The sequence below is a fragment of the Sander lucioperca genome, chromosome 8 (assembly GCF_008315115.2).
Source record: "Sander lucioperca isolate FBNREF2018 chromosome 8, SLUC_FBN_1.2, whole genome shotgun sequence".
NCBI classification, from domain to species: domain Eukaryota; kingdom Metazoa; phylum Chordata; class Actinopteri; order Perciformes; family Percidae; genus Sander; species Sander lucioperca.
The window spans coordinates 42134215-42151634 of NC_050180.1; the positions used below are offsets into that span (position 1 = coordinate 42134215).

The window sequence follows — 17420 nt, forward strand, 5'->3', positions numbered from 1 at the left end:
GGAGGAGGAAGGGAGAGGGAGAGGGAGAGAGAGAGAGAGAGAGAGAGGGAGAGGGAGAGAGGGAGAGAGAGGGGGAGAGAGGGGGAGGGAGAGAGAGAGACAGAGAGGGAGAGGGAGGGAGGGAGAGAGGGAGAGAGGGAGAGGGAGAGAGAGAGAGAGAGAGAGAGAGAGAGAGAGGGAGGGAGAGAGGGAGAGGGAGAGGGAGAGGGAGAGGGAGAGGGAGGGAGGGAGGGAGAGAGAGAGAGAGAGAGAGAGAGAGAGAGAGAGAGAGAGAGAGAGAGAGAGAGAGAGGGAGAGAGAGGGAGATAATCCTCTGTACCATATTCAGGATTTATCATCATACAAATACCCACTTATGGATCAGTCCATATGTCATCCGTGCTTTGATTCTTTGAACAAACCAATGCTGAGCTTTTAATTGTTTATCTACTTTTCCCAACGTCGTTCCGTCAAATGGAAAATAATCTTCATTTCTTGTTGAGATTTTGGGATCAACACGAGAAATTAAAATAAAGTTTTTAGCTCTAAAACTGTAACATTTAGTGCCAGTTTAGGCTTTGAAAGTGACAGACTGACTCGGCATGAGATCTCTTACATGTGGGGTCTTTGCAGAGGATGTAGGCCGAGGCATCGCTCGGCTGGCTGTCCCCGGCGGCGTTGACCGCCGTCACCCTGAACTGGTACTCGCTTCCCTCCAGCAGGCCCGTGATCTTCAGACGTGTGTCGTAGATGGTGTAGTTCTTGTTCACCCGAGTCCACCTGGTTCAGGGTGGAAACCAAAGAACGCCGTGAGAAGGAGAGAGACGATACGAGCAGGGCTGTGCAATTAATCTAAAACAATGTCATCGAGGAAACCAGTTATTTTGCACATTACGTTTTTGCAAGTAAACTCTTATTTTCTCTCATGTTCTGAATGAAAAATATCTTCAAACAGGAAATATATGAAGGGAAACGTCTCAGTTGAAGGTGTTTTTACTGTTGATTTGTTTTCACTGTTTTACTTCAATAACTGCAACATCTTTCCAAACGTCGACGAGGAATTGTGTTAAATAATCCCGATACCAAAATAACTGTGATTATGATTTTTTTTTCCATAATCGAGCAGCCCTAGGTAAGAGTCAATATTTCAGAAAGTTAACTAAAATCTGAAATCTAAAAGCTGTGAAGAAGTAGTTCCCACCTGGTGCTGCTGGCCTCTCGTTTGTCCACCAGGTAGGTTTTGATCTCGCTGCCTCCGTCGCTCTCGGGCTTCAGCCACTCGATGACGACGTGCTCTTTAGCCACGCCCGTAGCCTCGGGGGTGCCCGGCTGGGACGGGATGGCTGAGGAAAGACGGAGACACATTTACATCCTGTTACATTATGCCTAACTCTACATTGGAAAGGGACATTATTGCGTGCAGAAAAATGTACTTTTTGAATCTCAAAAAACTGGGAAAACTGAAACACACAATCATACAGTATGTTTACTTAGGCTACATAATTTTATATACTTGTATTAAGTATTTTAGTACTTACTCATTACTCACTTAACCACTTACTTTCATATTTATATACATACTCACTCACTCACTTACATACTTACTAACTTACTCACTCACTCACTAACTCACTCACTCACTCACTCACTCACTCACTCACTCACTCACTTACTTACTTACATACTTACTACTTACATACTTACTTACATACTCACATACTTACATACTCACTCATTTACATACTTACTTACATACTTACTAACTTACTAAATTACTTACTTACATACTTACTAACTTACTAACTTACTCACTCACTCATTTACATACTTGAAAAGTTAAAATGTTTCAGCTTACTGTAGGCGTTCCTGGCGATGACGGGATCAGACTCCAGAGGAACTCCGACGCCGTACTTGTTGACTCCTCTGACTCTGAAGACGTACTCGTTGTTCTTGATCAGCCGGCTGCTGACGCACGACAGCGTCTTGCACTCGCTCTCCATGATGACCCAGTTGAGGCGGCTGGTCTCGCGGCGCTCCACGATATAGTGGGAGACGATGTCTCCGCCGTCCTCCAGAGGAATCTTCCAGGAGACGGTGCACTTCTCCTCCGTCACTCTGCTGATCACGATCTTATCGGCCGGAGCGCCAGGAGTGTCTGGAAGAAGGACCAGAGTTAGATCAGACAGGTCAGACACATCTGTCTACTAAATGTGGTTAAATGATGAGTCATCCTCAACATTTTATTATGTTCTCGTTTCAGAATGATGAAGACAGTCGGAGAACAGTTAGATGTTGGAAACAGGATTGAAAGAAGCGTCAAATAATATCGGGAAAAAAAGCTACAAAAAACATTTTTTATTTTTTAAAGGTAATATAGAGTAAGTATCATGTTTGTTTTTTTTCCAAATTATGTCAACGTCAAAATAAAACTACAAAAATGTTGAAAAAGAAACAATAATGTTGACAAAATCAAACTTGGAAAAAAATGTTTTTTTTCCACAAACATCGAAAAAAGCGGAAAAAAATTATTTCATTTTTACAAGGGTATATGTGTAGTTTATTGTCCCACGTTATTTTCCAAAAACTGAGTGTCCCAAATGATGAGGGCCTTAAATGATGAGGGACTATTTATTAGTTTATTATTTTCCAAAAAGTAATCAAAAGCTACCATCTGCGGGATTATAACTGAACGCCTAACCCTAACCCATCTTCCATAGGGAATTTGGGACACCAAACTGCACGTATACCTTTTATAAATATTGTGTTTTTTTCCAAATAATATACAGATCTTTAGCCTAAAGTCTAATAGTTGATATAGTCTGTGTTACTCTACCAGAATGTTTTGTTACTCAGTTCAGAGTCAACAGTCAACTGTGATTATGGTTTAATGAACTTAGTTTCTGCTCACCCAGGACTTTAACGCTGACGGCGGCCGTCTTGACTCCGCTGGCGTTCTTCACCGTCAGGATGTATCGGCCCGTGTCGTAGCGGTCGCAGCTCTTGATGACAGCCATGGCTCTGGTGGCGGTGTAGGTCAGCGAGTATTTCTCCCCGAGCTCCAGCATCTTGTCTCCCTTGGACCAATAGACCGTGGGCTCGGGTTTACCGCCCACGGCGCCGTCCAGCACCAGGTCTGAGCCGGCGGTGACGATGACCGTCTCGCCAATCAGCTTGCTGTCCAGCTCGGCTTTCGGTGGAGCTGCAGCAAAGAAGAGATCGTTAGATTTCCTCTCAGTAAATGACAGTTATTCCATGTTTTCATTACTTTTAGCTACCTGTGCGTGCGTGCATGTTTGTGTGTGTGTGTGTGTGTGTGTGTGTGTGTGTATGTGTGTTACTTCTAGCTACCTGTTTAAACTTCTGTGCTTGTTTGCTAACTAGTTTTCTCATACATAACTGCAACATTTCAGGTGTTACAGCTGCTATATACTATATATATATATATTTATTTGTTTTTCACTTAACATACCCCCTAGGATACAAGCACCCCTGGTTGGGAGTCACTGACTTACAGTATTCATCCTTGCATGTGATTGGTCCGATGATCTCGGAGGGAGCGCTGTGGACACCGGCGGCGTTCTTGGCGATGATGCGGTACTCGTAGATCTCTCCCTCTCCCAGGTTGGTGACAGTGAAGTAGTTCTCGCTGATGGTAGTGTAGTTACACTTGAGCCAGCGGTTGTCGTCCCATTCATCTGCGCTGTAGACTTTCCTCTCCACCACATAACCGACGATCTTGCTGCCGCCATCGTTGGCCGGCACGGTCCAGCACAGCGACACGGAGGAGTGGGTGATGTCCGTCACCTCGGGTTTACCAGGAGGATCTGAGCAGGAAGGGGGAGAAGATTAGTGTAAAAACTGTAACAGAGCTTTAATCATGCAGCTTTTTATTCTCCTAAAGGGTTCTTTAAGGTTTTTTGGGGGGAATTGTTAGGTCTTTGTAAACGATAGAGTGTGGTCTAGACCTACTCCAGCTTTAAAGTGTCCTAAGATCATTTCTGTTAAGATTTGACATAATAAAACTGAATTGAAATTGAATTTTAGCTGAGTGAGGTGAACAGTAACCAAATTAACTGACTGATCAATCGCAGATTTTCTCCAGATTTTAAACAAGCAGAATAACCATCCACTTAATTCTGCACATTTGAATTCTGGACCACCACTGAAAACCGTTTGGGTCTGCTAATCTACATCTATAACTTTGGTTGATAAGTTGTCGTGCTGAAACAACCATTATCATCATTAGTTTAAGTAGTTAAGACATGAATGTTTCCCTCACCAACAGGATTGAGCGCCACCACGGGTCTGGAAGCCTCGCTGGCCTTGCTGAGTCCGGAGATGTTCATGGCGTACACCCTGAACTGGTACTCCAGGCCTTCGATCAGGTTGGATACCTTGTAATGGCACTCGAGGCAGGGCAGCTTGTTCTCCCTCACCCACAGGATCGTGTTCCTCTCCTTCTTCTCGATCCAGTAGCCCGACACCTTGCTGCCACCATCGGCGTAGGGCAAGTCCCATTTGATGTTGATGGCGTTAGCGGACACAGAGACCACATCTGGACGACTTGGAGGACTTGGAGGAACTGTGGAGAATAAGTGGAGGTGATAATATGGACTCTTTATTTGTAAAATATGTTAAAATGGGGGGAAAAAAAACAGGATTTGCATTTGCTTTTGTTGAAATATTGAAGAGAACTTACCGAATGGATGCTCGATGACGACGGCAGCAGACTCGGTGGACTTGCTGACTCCGAACTTGTTCTCGGCGCACACTCTGAAGGTGTACTCCATGTACTTGGTGAGGTGAGTCACTTTGATGGTGGTTCTCTTCACGCTGGAGTTCACGACTTGCCAGGAGGCGGAGCCGGACTCTCGTTTCTCCACGATGTAGTTGGTGATGTCGCTGCCGCCATCGTCGGCCGGCTCGTCCCAGGACAGGGTGCAGCACTCGGACGACACTTCAGAGATCTTCACGGGGCCTGTGGGCGGAGTCGGTCTGCCGACAACCATCGCAGTCACTGTGAACGTCTTCACGCCTGCGGCGTTCTCCAAGATCAGGTAGTACTTGCCGCTGTCGCTCCTCTTGCTGTCTCTCACCACCAGAGTGGTCGTCTCCTTGGTGGTTCTGATGGAGACGCGGTCGTTCTCCTTCAGCTTCATCTCCTCCAGCTTCCAGGTGACTTTGGGCGCCGGCCGGCCGCTGATGGGGATGTCGATGGTGAAGGTGTTGGACATCTTGCAGGTGACCAGCTGGTTAGTGATGCCACTGAGGTCGGCAGTCGGTTCGATGCGAGGTTCCTTGATGACCACGGAGCCGAAGGTGCCTTGCGGCTCGCTGATTCCAGCGTCGTTCTTGGCTTTGACTCTGAAGTCGTACTCTGTGTTTTCAATCAGACCCTCCAACAGCATCTTCTGGGATTTGGTCTCTCCGCCAACAACCCAGCGGTCGGTGCCTTTAGAACAGAATAGAATAGAACTTGAGTGTCCAGCCGAGGCCATAACATCCTCTTTGGTCTCACCAAACAGATAAAAACATCAGATTACAGATGAAAACATTACATCACAGCTAACATACACACAGTGTACACCATTCTTTCTAAGTAGAAAGGTGCAAATTAGTGCAGTTAATTCATCAGGTTTATTAAGTGGTGGAAGAAGTATTCAGATCCTTTACTTAGGTAAAACCACACTGTAATAATACTGTGTTACAAGTAAAAGTCCTGCATTGGAAATATTACTTAAGTAAAATTATGTAAGTATCATCAGGAAAATGTACTTAAAGTATTAGCTCAGTATTGAGAGGATGTTTAGTTTCACCTTTAGCTCTGAATTCAACGATGTAGCCTCGGATGCGGCTGCCTCCATCGTGCTCGGGCTTCAGCCACACCAGCGAGGCCGAGGAGTTGGTTGTGTCGACAACGTCTAGTCTCTTGGGCGGCGTGGGTTCTTCCGTGGCGATGATGGGCTCCGTCATCTCGTGAGGTTCTCCCTGGCCGTACTGGTTCACGGCGGTCACCCTGAACAGATACGGCACGCCGACGTCCAGACCGGTCACCCTAATCATCTGCCGCGAGCACTTGGTGCTGACTTCCTGCCAGGCCAGGCGGCTCGCCTCACGTTTGTCCACCATGTAGTGGTGGATCCGGGCTCCGCCATCATTGGTCGGGGCGTCCCACATTATCGTCAAGGCTCCGCGAGTAATGTCTTTGAAGTTGAAAGCTCCGGGAGGTCCGGGCGTGTCCAGCACTTTGACAGTGAACGTGATGGCCTTGCGCCCGCTGTTGTTCTCCAGGGACAGGGTGTATTTGCCGGCTTCATACCTGGTGCACCCCTCAATGGTCAGAGTCGACATGCAGTCTGTGGTGTTGATGTCGCCCATGACGGGAAGTTCGCCATCTATCTTCGACCAGGTGGCGAGGGGAGCTGGTTTGCCGCGGAAGGCAATCTGGAGCGTGACAGTGCCGCCGTTCTTCACAATGTGAGTCTGCTTGAAGTTGGAATCGATGTCGATCTCGGGAGATCTCAGTCTGTCCAGAGCCTGAACGGCGCTCGCCAACACGGAGGCATCGCCCTCTCCCGACTTGTTCACAGCACTGACCCTGAACTTGTAAAGCTCACCAGGCGTCAGGCCCTTGGCGGTGTAGCTGGTGTGGATGCACAGCTGGTTGTTGACTCTGTGCCACTCCTCCAGACTGGCCTTGCACATGTCGATGTTGTAGCCAATGATCTCCAAGCCACCGTCGAACACTGGCTTGGTCCATTCCAGAGTGATGGAGGACTTGGTGGAGTCAGTGACCTAATCGACAAGAAAAGATACATGTATAAATTGTTATGAACAGAATAACAAGGACATGGAAAGAGATAAATCCGCCAAAACTAAATGCATGGCTATCAACAGGACACGCTTTAGACGCACACGAAAATGTACCTTTGCATCAGAGATCACATACAAAAATGGAATAAGATCTACCCCAAAGAAAGATTCTGTAAAATAAAATATCTCAATCTTTCCCCTTTATTTGCTATGTTTTTTTTTGTTTGTTCTGATCTTGTTGTTTTGCAGTTATTATCTCTCTGAAGTAAAAGTTATCTGGAAGATGGTGAAAGAACATTGATCGATAGTTGCAGTCCTACATGCAGTTTTCCTGCAATCCTACCTTGATTAGTGTGGGGGCACTGGGAGCACTGGTTGGTTCTCTGCATTTGAAGAGCCTGGAAGTACTGCTAGTCGGTCCGATGCCTGCGCCGTTCTCAGCCATGACGCGGAACTCATATTCATTGCCCTCCGTCAGGTTGGTGACACGGTGTCTCAGCTCTGTGATGGGCCTCTTGGAGGAAACCTTTAGCCAGCGCAGGCTCTTCTTCTCCCTCCTCTCCAGGATGTAGTGTTTGATCTCGTTGCCTCCGTCCGTCCTCGGCCTGGTCCAGCACAAGGTGATGCTGTTTCCGGTCACATGGGTGGCATCTGGGGTACCAGGGGCGTCAGGCACAGCTGGAGAGAACAGCAGAAAACAAGTTATAAAAGGCAAGTTTTGAATGTAAAGGCAGTTTGGTTTTTGTCTTTTTTTCAATCAATGTTTAAGTGTAATAGAGTGGGTCAAGTTTTTATAAAATGTATCAGACAGAAAATAGAGAGGCCAAGTAAACGGGGAGAGACAAATAATGTTTTGATCCCGTTGAAGTTGAAGCCACGAATTACATATATGATGTTTGTCAGTTTAAAAGATAATTTAGCAAGTTGTTATAGTACCGCTTAGTTTAGTGTGAAACAGCTCAGTAAACTACATCTCTCTTCTCGCACAATATACCTCACCTCGCTCGCACCACACACACACACACACACACACACACACACACATACACACACACACACACACACACACACACACACACACACACACACACACACACATTGTAGCCTCATAGAGACGTCACTCAGACACTTTGGGCTGATGAGTCTTTCTAATGATGTGTATACACAGTCTGATACTTCAACAGTTTTATCACAAACTGAGACTTTCTCCACTTGCTAAATTATCTTTGAAACTGCCAAACATCATGTGTGTAATTCATGGCTCAATTCAAATGAGATTAAATCATTTTTTGTCTCTCCCCGTTCACTACCGAACAGATTTTTACTGAAATAAAGTCCCATGGTGGTCCACTGGAAGGGGGGGGGGGGGGTGGGGGGGTACTTCACCTGTCTAAACTCATGAGGGACTTTACTTACTGTATTGCATCTGTGCGATAAAGGCATCAGAGTCGAGTGGTTTGCCAACACCGAACTTGTTGACAGCAGAGATCCTGAACTGGTATTCGTTGCCCTTGATGAGGTTGGCGGCGTTGTAAGAACAGGCTTCACATTTGGAGGTGACTGTGGCCCAGGAGATCCTGGATGTCTCCCTTTTCTCCACCACGTAGTGGGTGATGACGGCACAGCCGTCGTTCTCCGGCGGGTTCCACCACACAGTGCACTTCTCAGCAGTGATGCCGGTGAAACGGATGGGACCATCAACAGGTCCGGGGGTATCTGCCGGGAAACCGTAGGTAGAGGAGTTACTTTGAAAATGTCATAAATAGGTTTGAAAATGTTTGTATCATCAAATGTCAAATATTTAAAGGCTAATTAAGATTTGTTTCCTATTTACCATGCATTTGTATCTACGTGACAGATTAGAACAAAAATCTTTGAACTTGGTCCAGTATTGAGGCTCTTACTCTTTAACAAAAAGCTCTATCTCTGTAGGGATCCTTTCCATAATGTTGTCAGACACTTAGAATAATAATCTGAGTCTGTCAGCGGCAAAAACAGAACTTTTAGTGGACGCTAAAAACATTTGTTTCATCTCGCTTAATACTTAAGACTGTTGTTTCCATCAGTCACTTAGACACAAAAACATTAGAAAATAGGGTCCAGGTTTAAAAATTAAAAAGCTGAAGTTACCCTTTAAACATAATCGGCAGTGTTTACCCACCTTGTACTCTGACGTTGACTTCAGCTTTCTTGGAACCAGAGCTGTTCTTGGCCTCTATGGTGTAGATGCCACGATGGCTCCTGTCAGCACCGCGAACAAAAACGCTGCTGGTGCCAATGCCGGTGGTAATCTCAATGTCAAACATGGTCCTCTTGTCCACCTCTTTGCCGTCTTTGTACCAGATGATCTGGGGGAGGGGACGTCCAGTGATTCTGCAACTGAGCTTGATGTTCTCACCGGCCCTCAGGGTAAGCGCCTGGTCTGGAGACCACACGATATCAGGAGAAACTGGAGACGCAAAGAGAACGAAGAAATGAGCAGTCAGCACAGTCCAAGGGATGTGAGAAACCTTCTATTTATCAGGGGTGGGAATCACCAGCTTCAAATGATGTCCCCAAGGAAAACTTTGTCAACATCTGTTTTATCTAAAATAATAAATAAAAATAAACCACCTAGTTGACAAAAAAATCCCCAATTGGTTTTATATTTCTAGTATCATTAGATTTGAAAAAGGAAGATCTCGCACTCTACATTTGGGCATTTAGGCCTTTATTTATAGGACACCTGAAGACATGAAAGGGGAGAGAGAGGGGGGAATGACATGCAGCAAAGGGCTAACGTTATAGCCCCTCTGGACCTTCATCAAGTCTAGAAACAATAGTTTCTTCAACAAATGGTGATGCTGTAGCAAGAGCAGAGTGCTGGATATTCCTTTTTTAAGTCTCATTATTGGATGTGTGGGTTTTTTCTCCGTAAAGATTATTCTAGTACCAAAAAGTTAAATTGTCATGTGCAACTTATAAAATAAAAGATCGATACTTGGCATCCGTGTATCGATACAATATTGCCACGGAAAATATCGTGATATTCCCCCACCCCTGCAATTTATGATAATTTGTCCATAAATTGTTAGGGTCACCGGTTGGAGTAGGCCCTTTTGAAATTGCTAGGAATATTTTCTTTGATTTTCCCAAATTAATCACACTTTTTAGGGGCTAAAGGTGCTTGAAAATGTGTGAAAATTTGCACATCCATGCAAACAAATTTGGTATGTATCAAGTTCAGACTTACAAAAAAGCCTCTTGGAGCCATCCTCTAAACCCAACAAAAAGTCAGACATTTGTATTTTTAATTTGAAAATACTTACTGCTCTCGTCCTTGGTCATAATGGATCCAGAGGAGTTGGATGGTGGACTGACGGTGCCCACAGCATTCCTGGCAATGACTCTGAAGTCGTATCTGTCTCCAGCAGACAGACCCGTCACTGTGAACTGGGTCTCGGAGACATCAGTGAAGTTGCATCGCAGCCATTTGCCTCTGCCTTGGCGCCTCTCCACACTGTAGCCTACAATGTTGCTTCCACCGTCCCTCTTGGGGATGTCCCACTGCAGTGTGACTGAGTCTCTGGTTACATCGATGCAGACAGGGGTGCCAGGTGGATCTAATTGAGAAGAGAAAGAAGAAATGTATCTAGAGTACTTGGTTGTAAAATCCTGAAGTAATACAGAAGCAAACAGGTTCTTGATCAACCTTTGGTTCCAGTGTTTGCAAAGCTAAACACGCCCTTGACCTATTTCTGTACTACATGAGCAAAGATGAAACTGATTTGTATCTGCTTATTTGACTCTGGATAAGACTGCAAATAAAGAGAATTTCCCCAAATGTTGGACTGCTTCCATAAGTACGAAGCTAACGTAGACTAACTGTATACCCGACATATTTCCCCCTGCAAATTCTATAAATAAATAATAAATAACTATTTTTTGCTGTGAGTGAGTGTACGTTATCCCTTAACACAGAGTGTATACTTACCAACAGGGGAGACAGCGAGTGCATGTTTGCTCTGTTCGCTAACAGGGCTAAGTCCGGCGTTGTTCTCAGCGTAAACTCTGAAGGAGTACTCCAGACCGTCGATGAGACCAATGATCCTGTACTCTCGTTTGGAGATGATGGTGGAGTTCACCTTCTGCCAAAGGAGGCTGTTTCTGTCCTTCTTTTCAACATGATAGCCTAAAATGGGGGATCCTCCGTCAAAGCCTGGGGCCTCCCACTTGATGGTCATACCATCACAGGTGATGTTATAGGCCACTGGTTTTGCTGGAGGCCCTGGAGGTTTGTACTGGTGCTGGGCAATGACTTCTGTGGAGGTGAGTGCTTCACTGACTCCGTACTTGTTCTCTGCACGGACTCTGAACTGGTACTGAGTTCCCTTGACCAGGTTGGGAATCTTGAAGTTGGCCCTGACAACACTGGAGCAAACCATCTTCCAGTTGGCCTGGGAGGTCTCACGTTTCTCCACGCTGTAGCAGGTGATCTCACCACCTCCATTGTCCTTCGGCTCATCCCAGGAAATGATGATGCTCTGGGCTTTAATCTCATCAAAACGGACGGGACCACAAGGCACCGAAGGGGGGGACAGAATGGTCACATTGATGTCGTAGTAGTTCTTGACGACTCTGTTGTCCAGAACCAAGGTGTACTGGCCGGCATGCTCCTTCTTGGCTCCTCTGACAGTGACTGCAGTCTTATTGTCAGTAGTCCTGAAGCGAATCTTGTCACTTTCCTTCAGAGGCAAGTTATCCTTCAGCCAGCTGATTGCAGGTTTGGGTTTACCCTTGAAGGGCAACTCGATGTGGATGTTCTGACCGACACGAACAGGAAGCTCTCCGTTGGGGTAGTCAATGAGGTTGGCCTCAGGTAGAATGACGAAGTCCTTCACGGTGATCGGACCAATCTGGGAGAAGTCACTGTTGCCCTTCTCGTTCTTGGCGAACACTCTGAAGTCCATGACAGCGTTCTCTTTCAGTCCCGTCACCTCGCAGGTGAAGCGCTTGCATGTCCCCCCCAAAGTCCATGTGGGATCTTCCTGGGTTCTCTTTTCAACGATGTATTCGGTGATGTGGCTACCACCGTCGTGGTCGGGTCTAGTCCACTGCAGGGTGACAGAGGTCTTCGTAGAGTCCAGCATCACCAGGTTTTTAACGGCTCCAGGAGTTTCGGTGGCTCTTACAGGCTCGGTGGTTTCGCAGGTGTCTCCCACACCATACATATTTTCAGCAGACACACGGAAGAAGTAAGCTACATCCTCCTCCAGCCCCGACACCTTGTAAGTTGTGTTGGTACATTCGGCACAGATCACCTGGTAAGCCTTCATAGTGGATGCCTTCTTCTCGACGATGTAATGAGTGACGGAGGAACCGCCTTCGATGAGAGGAGCCTCCCAGCTTAGCGTCAGCTGTCCTCTCGTCACGTTCTTGATCAACAGTTTCTGGCATGTGGCTGGACTGTCCAGAACTTTAATGGAAACGGTGATTATCTTGGGTTCTCCCACACCATTCTCAATCTCCAGCAGGTACTTGCCGCGGTCGTCACGGGTGATCTTGGGGATGAGGAGCGTGGTGGCTCGCTCAGTGTTGGTGATGGTGTAGCGGTTGTCACCGGCTATGTTGCGGTCACCACGGCGCCACGTGACGCCGGGAGCGGGACGTCCCTTCAGAGGGATAAACACTTCCACATCACGGCCGGCCCTGACTGTGTAATGGGTCGTCATGGGAACATCCAAGTCCAAATCGGCCTCCTCTGTTGGAGAGAAGTGAAACAAAAACAGAGGGAAAAGCAGGAATTAATTCTCGGTTAAGGCTTGGCCCTACTATTGATAAGGACATGATTATCCACCATCAGAAAAATAAAACATTTACTCAGTATAGCAATTAATGGCAATAATTAGAAGCAATAAAACATATAGTTTTTAATGCTTTAATGAACTCCTGTTTTTATCTTGTGTGAATGCCATAGAGGGATATATATGAATACAAACCCAAGATATCTTTGGCTTGCAAAGGCTGGTACATCTTGATGTCTTCTCCTTTGCCCTTGGCGTTGACAGCAGAGACTCTGAAGTAGTAGTAGACTCCAGGTTTGAGGTGAGACACCACATATTCACAGTCCTTGACCTGTGGGTTGGTGATCACCCATTCTTTTTCCTCTGTGTTCATCTGTTCCAAAATGTAGTGTGTGATTTCACTGCCGCCATCATAGACGGGCTTCTCCCAGCCGAGGGTGATGGAGGTCTTTGTGGAGTCGAGTACACGCAGCTTGGATGGCTCACCAGGCAGATCTAGAGAAGACAAAGGGCATGAATGTTGTCAGAAGATCTTAACGATAAATAAATATTAAGAAGAAATTCATAAGAGGCTGGCATGGTGATGTTAAGTGACAGTTGGGAGCAATGTGATACCACTTTGGTTGACATATTTATTGACATTTATAAAAATAAGGATAACAGGACACCTGTCCATATATTTTGGAACTGACTTCCTTTTTTACAATCTATTTGGGCAATATTGCAACTAATGTATTGGGACACGACAAGTATATATTAAAGATATTGTTAACAGCGAGCAAGAAAGCTATAACATGAAAATGGTTACAGAATGAATCTCCAACAAACACAGATGGATAGATATTGTGACGAATGTTCTAAGTATGGAGCGAATGACTTTTTTGCTAAATCTACGGTCTAAAGACAAATAATGATTACTGACTGTTTGAACTGTTATCTCTATCAGAATAATGTTTGAATGAGTTCCTAGGTGACCAACTGTTTGTTCTGTTTTGTTAAGATAAAGTATAAAAAAAATTAAAATAAAAGCATACCGATGGGATCGTAGGCCTTGTAGAGTTCAGAAGCCTCAGAGTAGTTTCCTGCTCCAGCCTTGTTGACTGCACAAACTCTGTACTGGTACTCCCAATTCTCCATCAGGCCAGTGACTTTTTGCCTGGTGTCTCTGATGGTTCCCTTCACCACCTGGCCAAACACAATTGACATTATGTTGCTTCCACATCATCAAGTTAATTTTTTTAAGTGTAAAAGTAGCCAAAGTACTGAAACTGTAAAGATAGGTCAGCAAACAAACCTTGAACCACTGCAGACTCTTCTTCTCCCTCTTCTCCAGATAGTAGCCGTCGATGTCGCTGCCTCCATCCAGCGCTGGTCTTTCCCAGATCACTGTCATGGTGGACTTGGTGATCATGGTCACTTTAGGCTTAGATGGCTCGCTTGGAGGAACTAAAAGAAATATTATAAATTATAAAAAATATAATAGTTTTCCTTTGCTTAAAAAAAAAATCTTACATTAAAGTTTAGTAACTTTTCAATACTAATAATTAACTGTGGATTGAACAGCAGTTGTGGTAAATGACGCAGAATTTATTGTGATTGCTTACCAAATGCATTCTTGGCGATGATAGGTTCAGACTCCAATGGGTCTCCAATGCCGTACTTGTTGACTCCACGGACTCTGAAGATGTACTCATTGCCCGGGATGAGTCTGGGCACGTTAACAATGCAATCGACCAGTTTCTCTGAGACGATAGACCACATGATTCTGCTCGTCTCTCTCTTTTCCACAATATAATGCGTTACCATGGCACCACCCTCATCAGCAGGAGGGGACCACATGATGGTGATGTTGTTGGCTGTCACCTTCTTGAACTGAATCTCTCCAGCAGGGGGGCCGGACTTGTCTGGATAAGGGGGAGGACAGATTCATGTATGTCAGGGTCCATACATTATACAAAATAAATTTCATGCAAGGCTAAATGACTAATACATAAATTAGGCTGTTCTCATTATCCATTCATATAGCTGTGAAAATTAAAGCACTGAAATTGGTATGTATTTCACGTATGTATTACTTTCAGCAGCACATTGACTGCTGCTATATAACAGCGTGAAGATCCTCATAGGGAGGAGGTCAGGGTGGATGTTTGGCTCCTAAAACACAGGACTTTCAAGCCAAGGAGCGAGTCTTTCCTTGAAGAAGTTAAAGGGAAAACAAGACTTGCACCCAGTAATCGCATGTTTGTTCCCTGTGTTTCTAAACTTAGCTAGTCGTTTTGGTGCCTGACTTAACTGTCGTCGCCGCATGACGCTCACTTTTGTCTGCTAGGGTCAACTGCCACGGCCCCTGAAAGGACATCTCTGGCATGTGGCTGGACTGTCCAGAACTTTAATGGAAACGGTAATTATCTTGGGTTCATCTTGCGCTGCTCTGTACCCAGCTCCCAGTAACCTTTTGTAGGCTAAACTCAACTATGAACTACAGCTGATACGACCAACAGCTCACGGAGCTCTGTAGCCGGCGTCTCGCCCAATTTTGTAGGGTATCATAAGAATTGGGGTGCATAACTTTTCGTATGATATTGTCGAACCTGTTCATGAGAATGCGTTTTTTAAATACAGTTTTTAAATAATATCTGATATCTGATAATAATCTAAATACCTTGAATGAGCAGTCTGACAGTGGCAGATGCGGTTCCCATGGAGTTCTTCACCTTGACCTCGTACAATCCAGAGTTCAGACGAGTGGTGTCCTTCAGGAACAAGCTGGTGGACTCAAATGTGTGTTTGAAAGAGAGCTGGGCGCTAGGCTCAAGCTCTCTGCCATCCTTAAACCACTCAATAGTGGGAGCAGGTTTGGCTGTGATATTAAACTTGAGCTCCACATTAGATTCAGCCCTGTACTTGACCTCGCTGAAGTACTCTTGCGGTATTTCAATCTCTGGTGCACCTGGATGACAAACCAAATAACAGGCAAGTGACTTCAAATTCTGATGGATATATGCAGAGAAGATCATAGTGAAAAATAAAAGTGTATTTCCAATATGTGATATCCAGTATCACAAAATAACGTGTCAAAAATATAACGTGTTAATTATCTGAGCCAATGTACTAAATTTACTAAAGCAGTGTAAGACATTGCAATTGCATACCCAAAATAAAAATCAAAAATCATTAAATTTGATGGCAAAACACAGTTTGAAATAAACAAAATAGATGTACCATAGGTATCCACGCATGTGGCTGGTCCAGCAGTTATGGATGGATTGCTCACTGAGCCAACAGCATTCCTCGCCATGACTCTAAACTCGTATGACTCGTCCTGGGTTAGGCCAGTCACAGCGAAGCGGGTGTCTGTGACATTGGTGAGGTTAGCCTTGGACCACTTAGCACTAACGCCCTCTCTCTTCTCAATGATGTAACCAGTGATCGGGGATCCGCCATCGTAGGTGGGCCTATGCCAGGCCAGGCTAATGGTGTTCTTGGTGATGTCACTTATACGCAAGTCGATGGGTGGCTCTGCAGGAACAGACATGGAGAACTTATTATCAGAAAATGAGATATTAACTGATATCACATCATCAGATATAGCTGAAAATTCCTTGATCCGTAAATAGACACCTAAAGAATTCCACAGCAAAATCTAATTTTCTTTGACTTATATAGAAAGGTTTGAACATTCCACTCACCACAGGCATCAATAGCCAGAACTGCATCAGAAATCTTGCTGAAGGCACTTATTCCAGCAGCGTTCTCTGCTGCCACCTTGAACTCATAAATAAGTCCAGCATTGATGTTGGAGACCTTTAAGTGTGTAGCACGAATCACCGTTTTGTTGACTCTCTGCCAAAGGATGCTGTTCCTGTCTTTCATCTGGAGATGGTAGCCAAACACATGGCTGCCACCATCTGACTTTGGCTCCTTCCAGGCTACAGTGATGGTCTCCCTAGTTACATTAGTGATCTCCGGAGTTGACGGAGCTTCAGGAATAGCTGGCGGGTAAAAGTAAGAGTTGATAGGTGTTAACATGTTCATCCTGAGAAAGTAAAAAAATAATAATGTGAAGATCAAAGAGAGAAGCAAAACAAAGACGACTTACTATAAGGAAGATTGACAGCGACAGTCGGCGAGTCAATGTGCTCACTGATTCCATATCTGTTCTCAGCCCTGATTCTGAACTGGTACTCAAGACCAGTGGTCAGCTTCATGATCTTCATGGTGCATCGGGCCACAGCAGAAGAAACATCAATCCAGTTGGCAGTGGTTGTCTCTCTCTTCTGGATTATGTAGTTGGTGATAGGGCTGCCACCATCATATGTCGGTGGGAGCCAATTCAGGCTCACGCTGTCCTCTGTGACATCAAAGAGCTCCACAGGTCCAACTGGGGCACTGGGGCGATCCAGAACCATAATATTCAAAAAGGATTTGGTGGTTCCATTGGAGTTGGAGGCGATGATATCGTAGCGTCCTGTGTCTCCAGCAATGCTCTCGCGCAAAATTATCTTGATGCTGTCAGGAGTGACTTCAGAGTTGAACCTCATTGTTGACTTTAGCAGCACGTCATCCTTGGACAGGGTGACTTTAGGCAAAGGCCGGCCTGTCAGTGGAATCTCACACTTGAGTGTGGAGCCGGCTCTAACATACACTGTGTTGTGGGGGTAGTTCTTCATGTCGATCTCAGGAGATTCTGGAGCAGAAAACGTAAACAGAGATATAGCAGGGGAAATCAGTTGGAATACAATTTAACTTTCTGGTTTTATGCAAAAATGGATGTTGGCTTATTCTGTTGTTTTTATTCCTTATTTAGTCTTCACTAATCACATTGTTGAATCTGATCAATCTGAT

At 45.2% G+C, this 17420-nt stretch overlaps 1 protein-coding gene across 1 annotated transcript in view; it reads right to left on the reverse strand.

The window, feature by feature from the left end:
* Window positions 1-17420, reverse strand: part of ttn.2 (titin, tandem duplicate 2) — a 363393-nt gene that overhangs the window by 26201 nt on the left and 319772 nt on the right. Inside the window, exons 185-205 of the mRNA XM_036004140.1 lie at window positions 16675-17262; window positions 16265-16567; window positions 15798-16094; window positions 15238-15525; window positions 14180-14479; window positions 13870-14021; window positions 13610-13760; window positions 12771-13070; window positions 10766-12532; window positions 10101-10394; window positions 8954-9241; window positions 8209-8508; window positions 7136-7470; window positions 5796-6774; window positions 4679-5431; window positions 4259-4561; window positions 3492-3803; window positions 2888-3178; window positions 1835-2134; window positions 1181-1322; window positions 596-759 (exon numbers count right to left, since the gene is read on the reverse strand). Coding sequence (XP_035860033.1) covers window positions 596-759; window positions 1181-1322; window positions 1835-2134; window positions 2888-3178; window positions 3492-3803; window positions 4259-4561; window positions 4679-5431; window positions 5796-6774; window positions 7136-7470; window positions 8209-8508; window positions 8954-9241; window positions 10101-10394; window positions 10766-12532; window positions 12771-13070; window positions 13610-13760; window positions 13870-14021; window positions 14180-14479; window positions 15238-15525; window positions 15798-16094; window positions 16265-16567; window positions 16675-17262 — 8607 coding nt within the window. The remainder of the gene's footprint in view (window positions 1-595; window positions 760-1180; window positions 1323-1834; window positions 2135-2887; window positions 3179-3491; window positions 3804-4258; window positions 4562-4678; window positions 5432-5795; window positions 6775-7135; window positions 7471-8208; window positions 8509-8953; window positions 9242-10100; window positions 10395-10765; window positions 12533-12770; window positions 13071-13609; window positions 13761-13869; window positions 14022-14179; window positions 14480-15237; window positions 15526-15797; window positions 16095-16264; window positions 16568-16674; window positions 17263-17420) is intronic.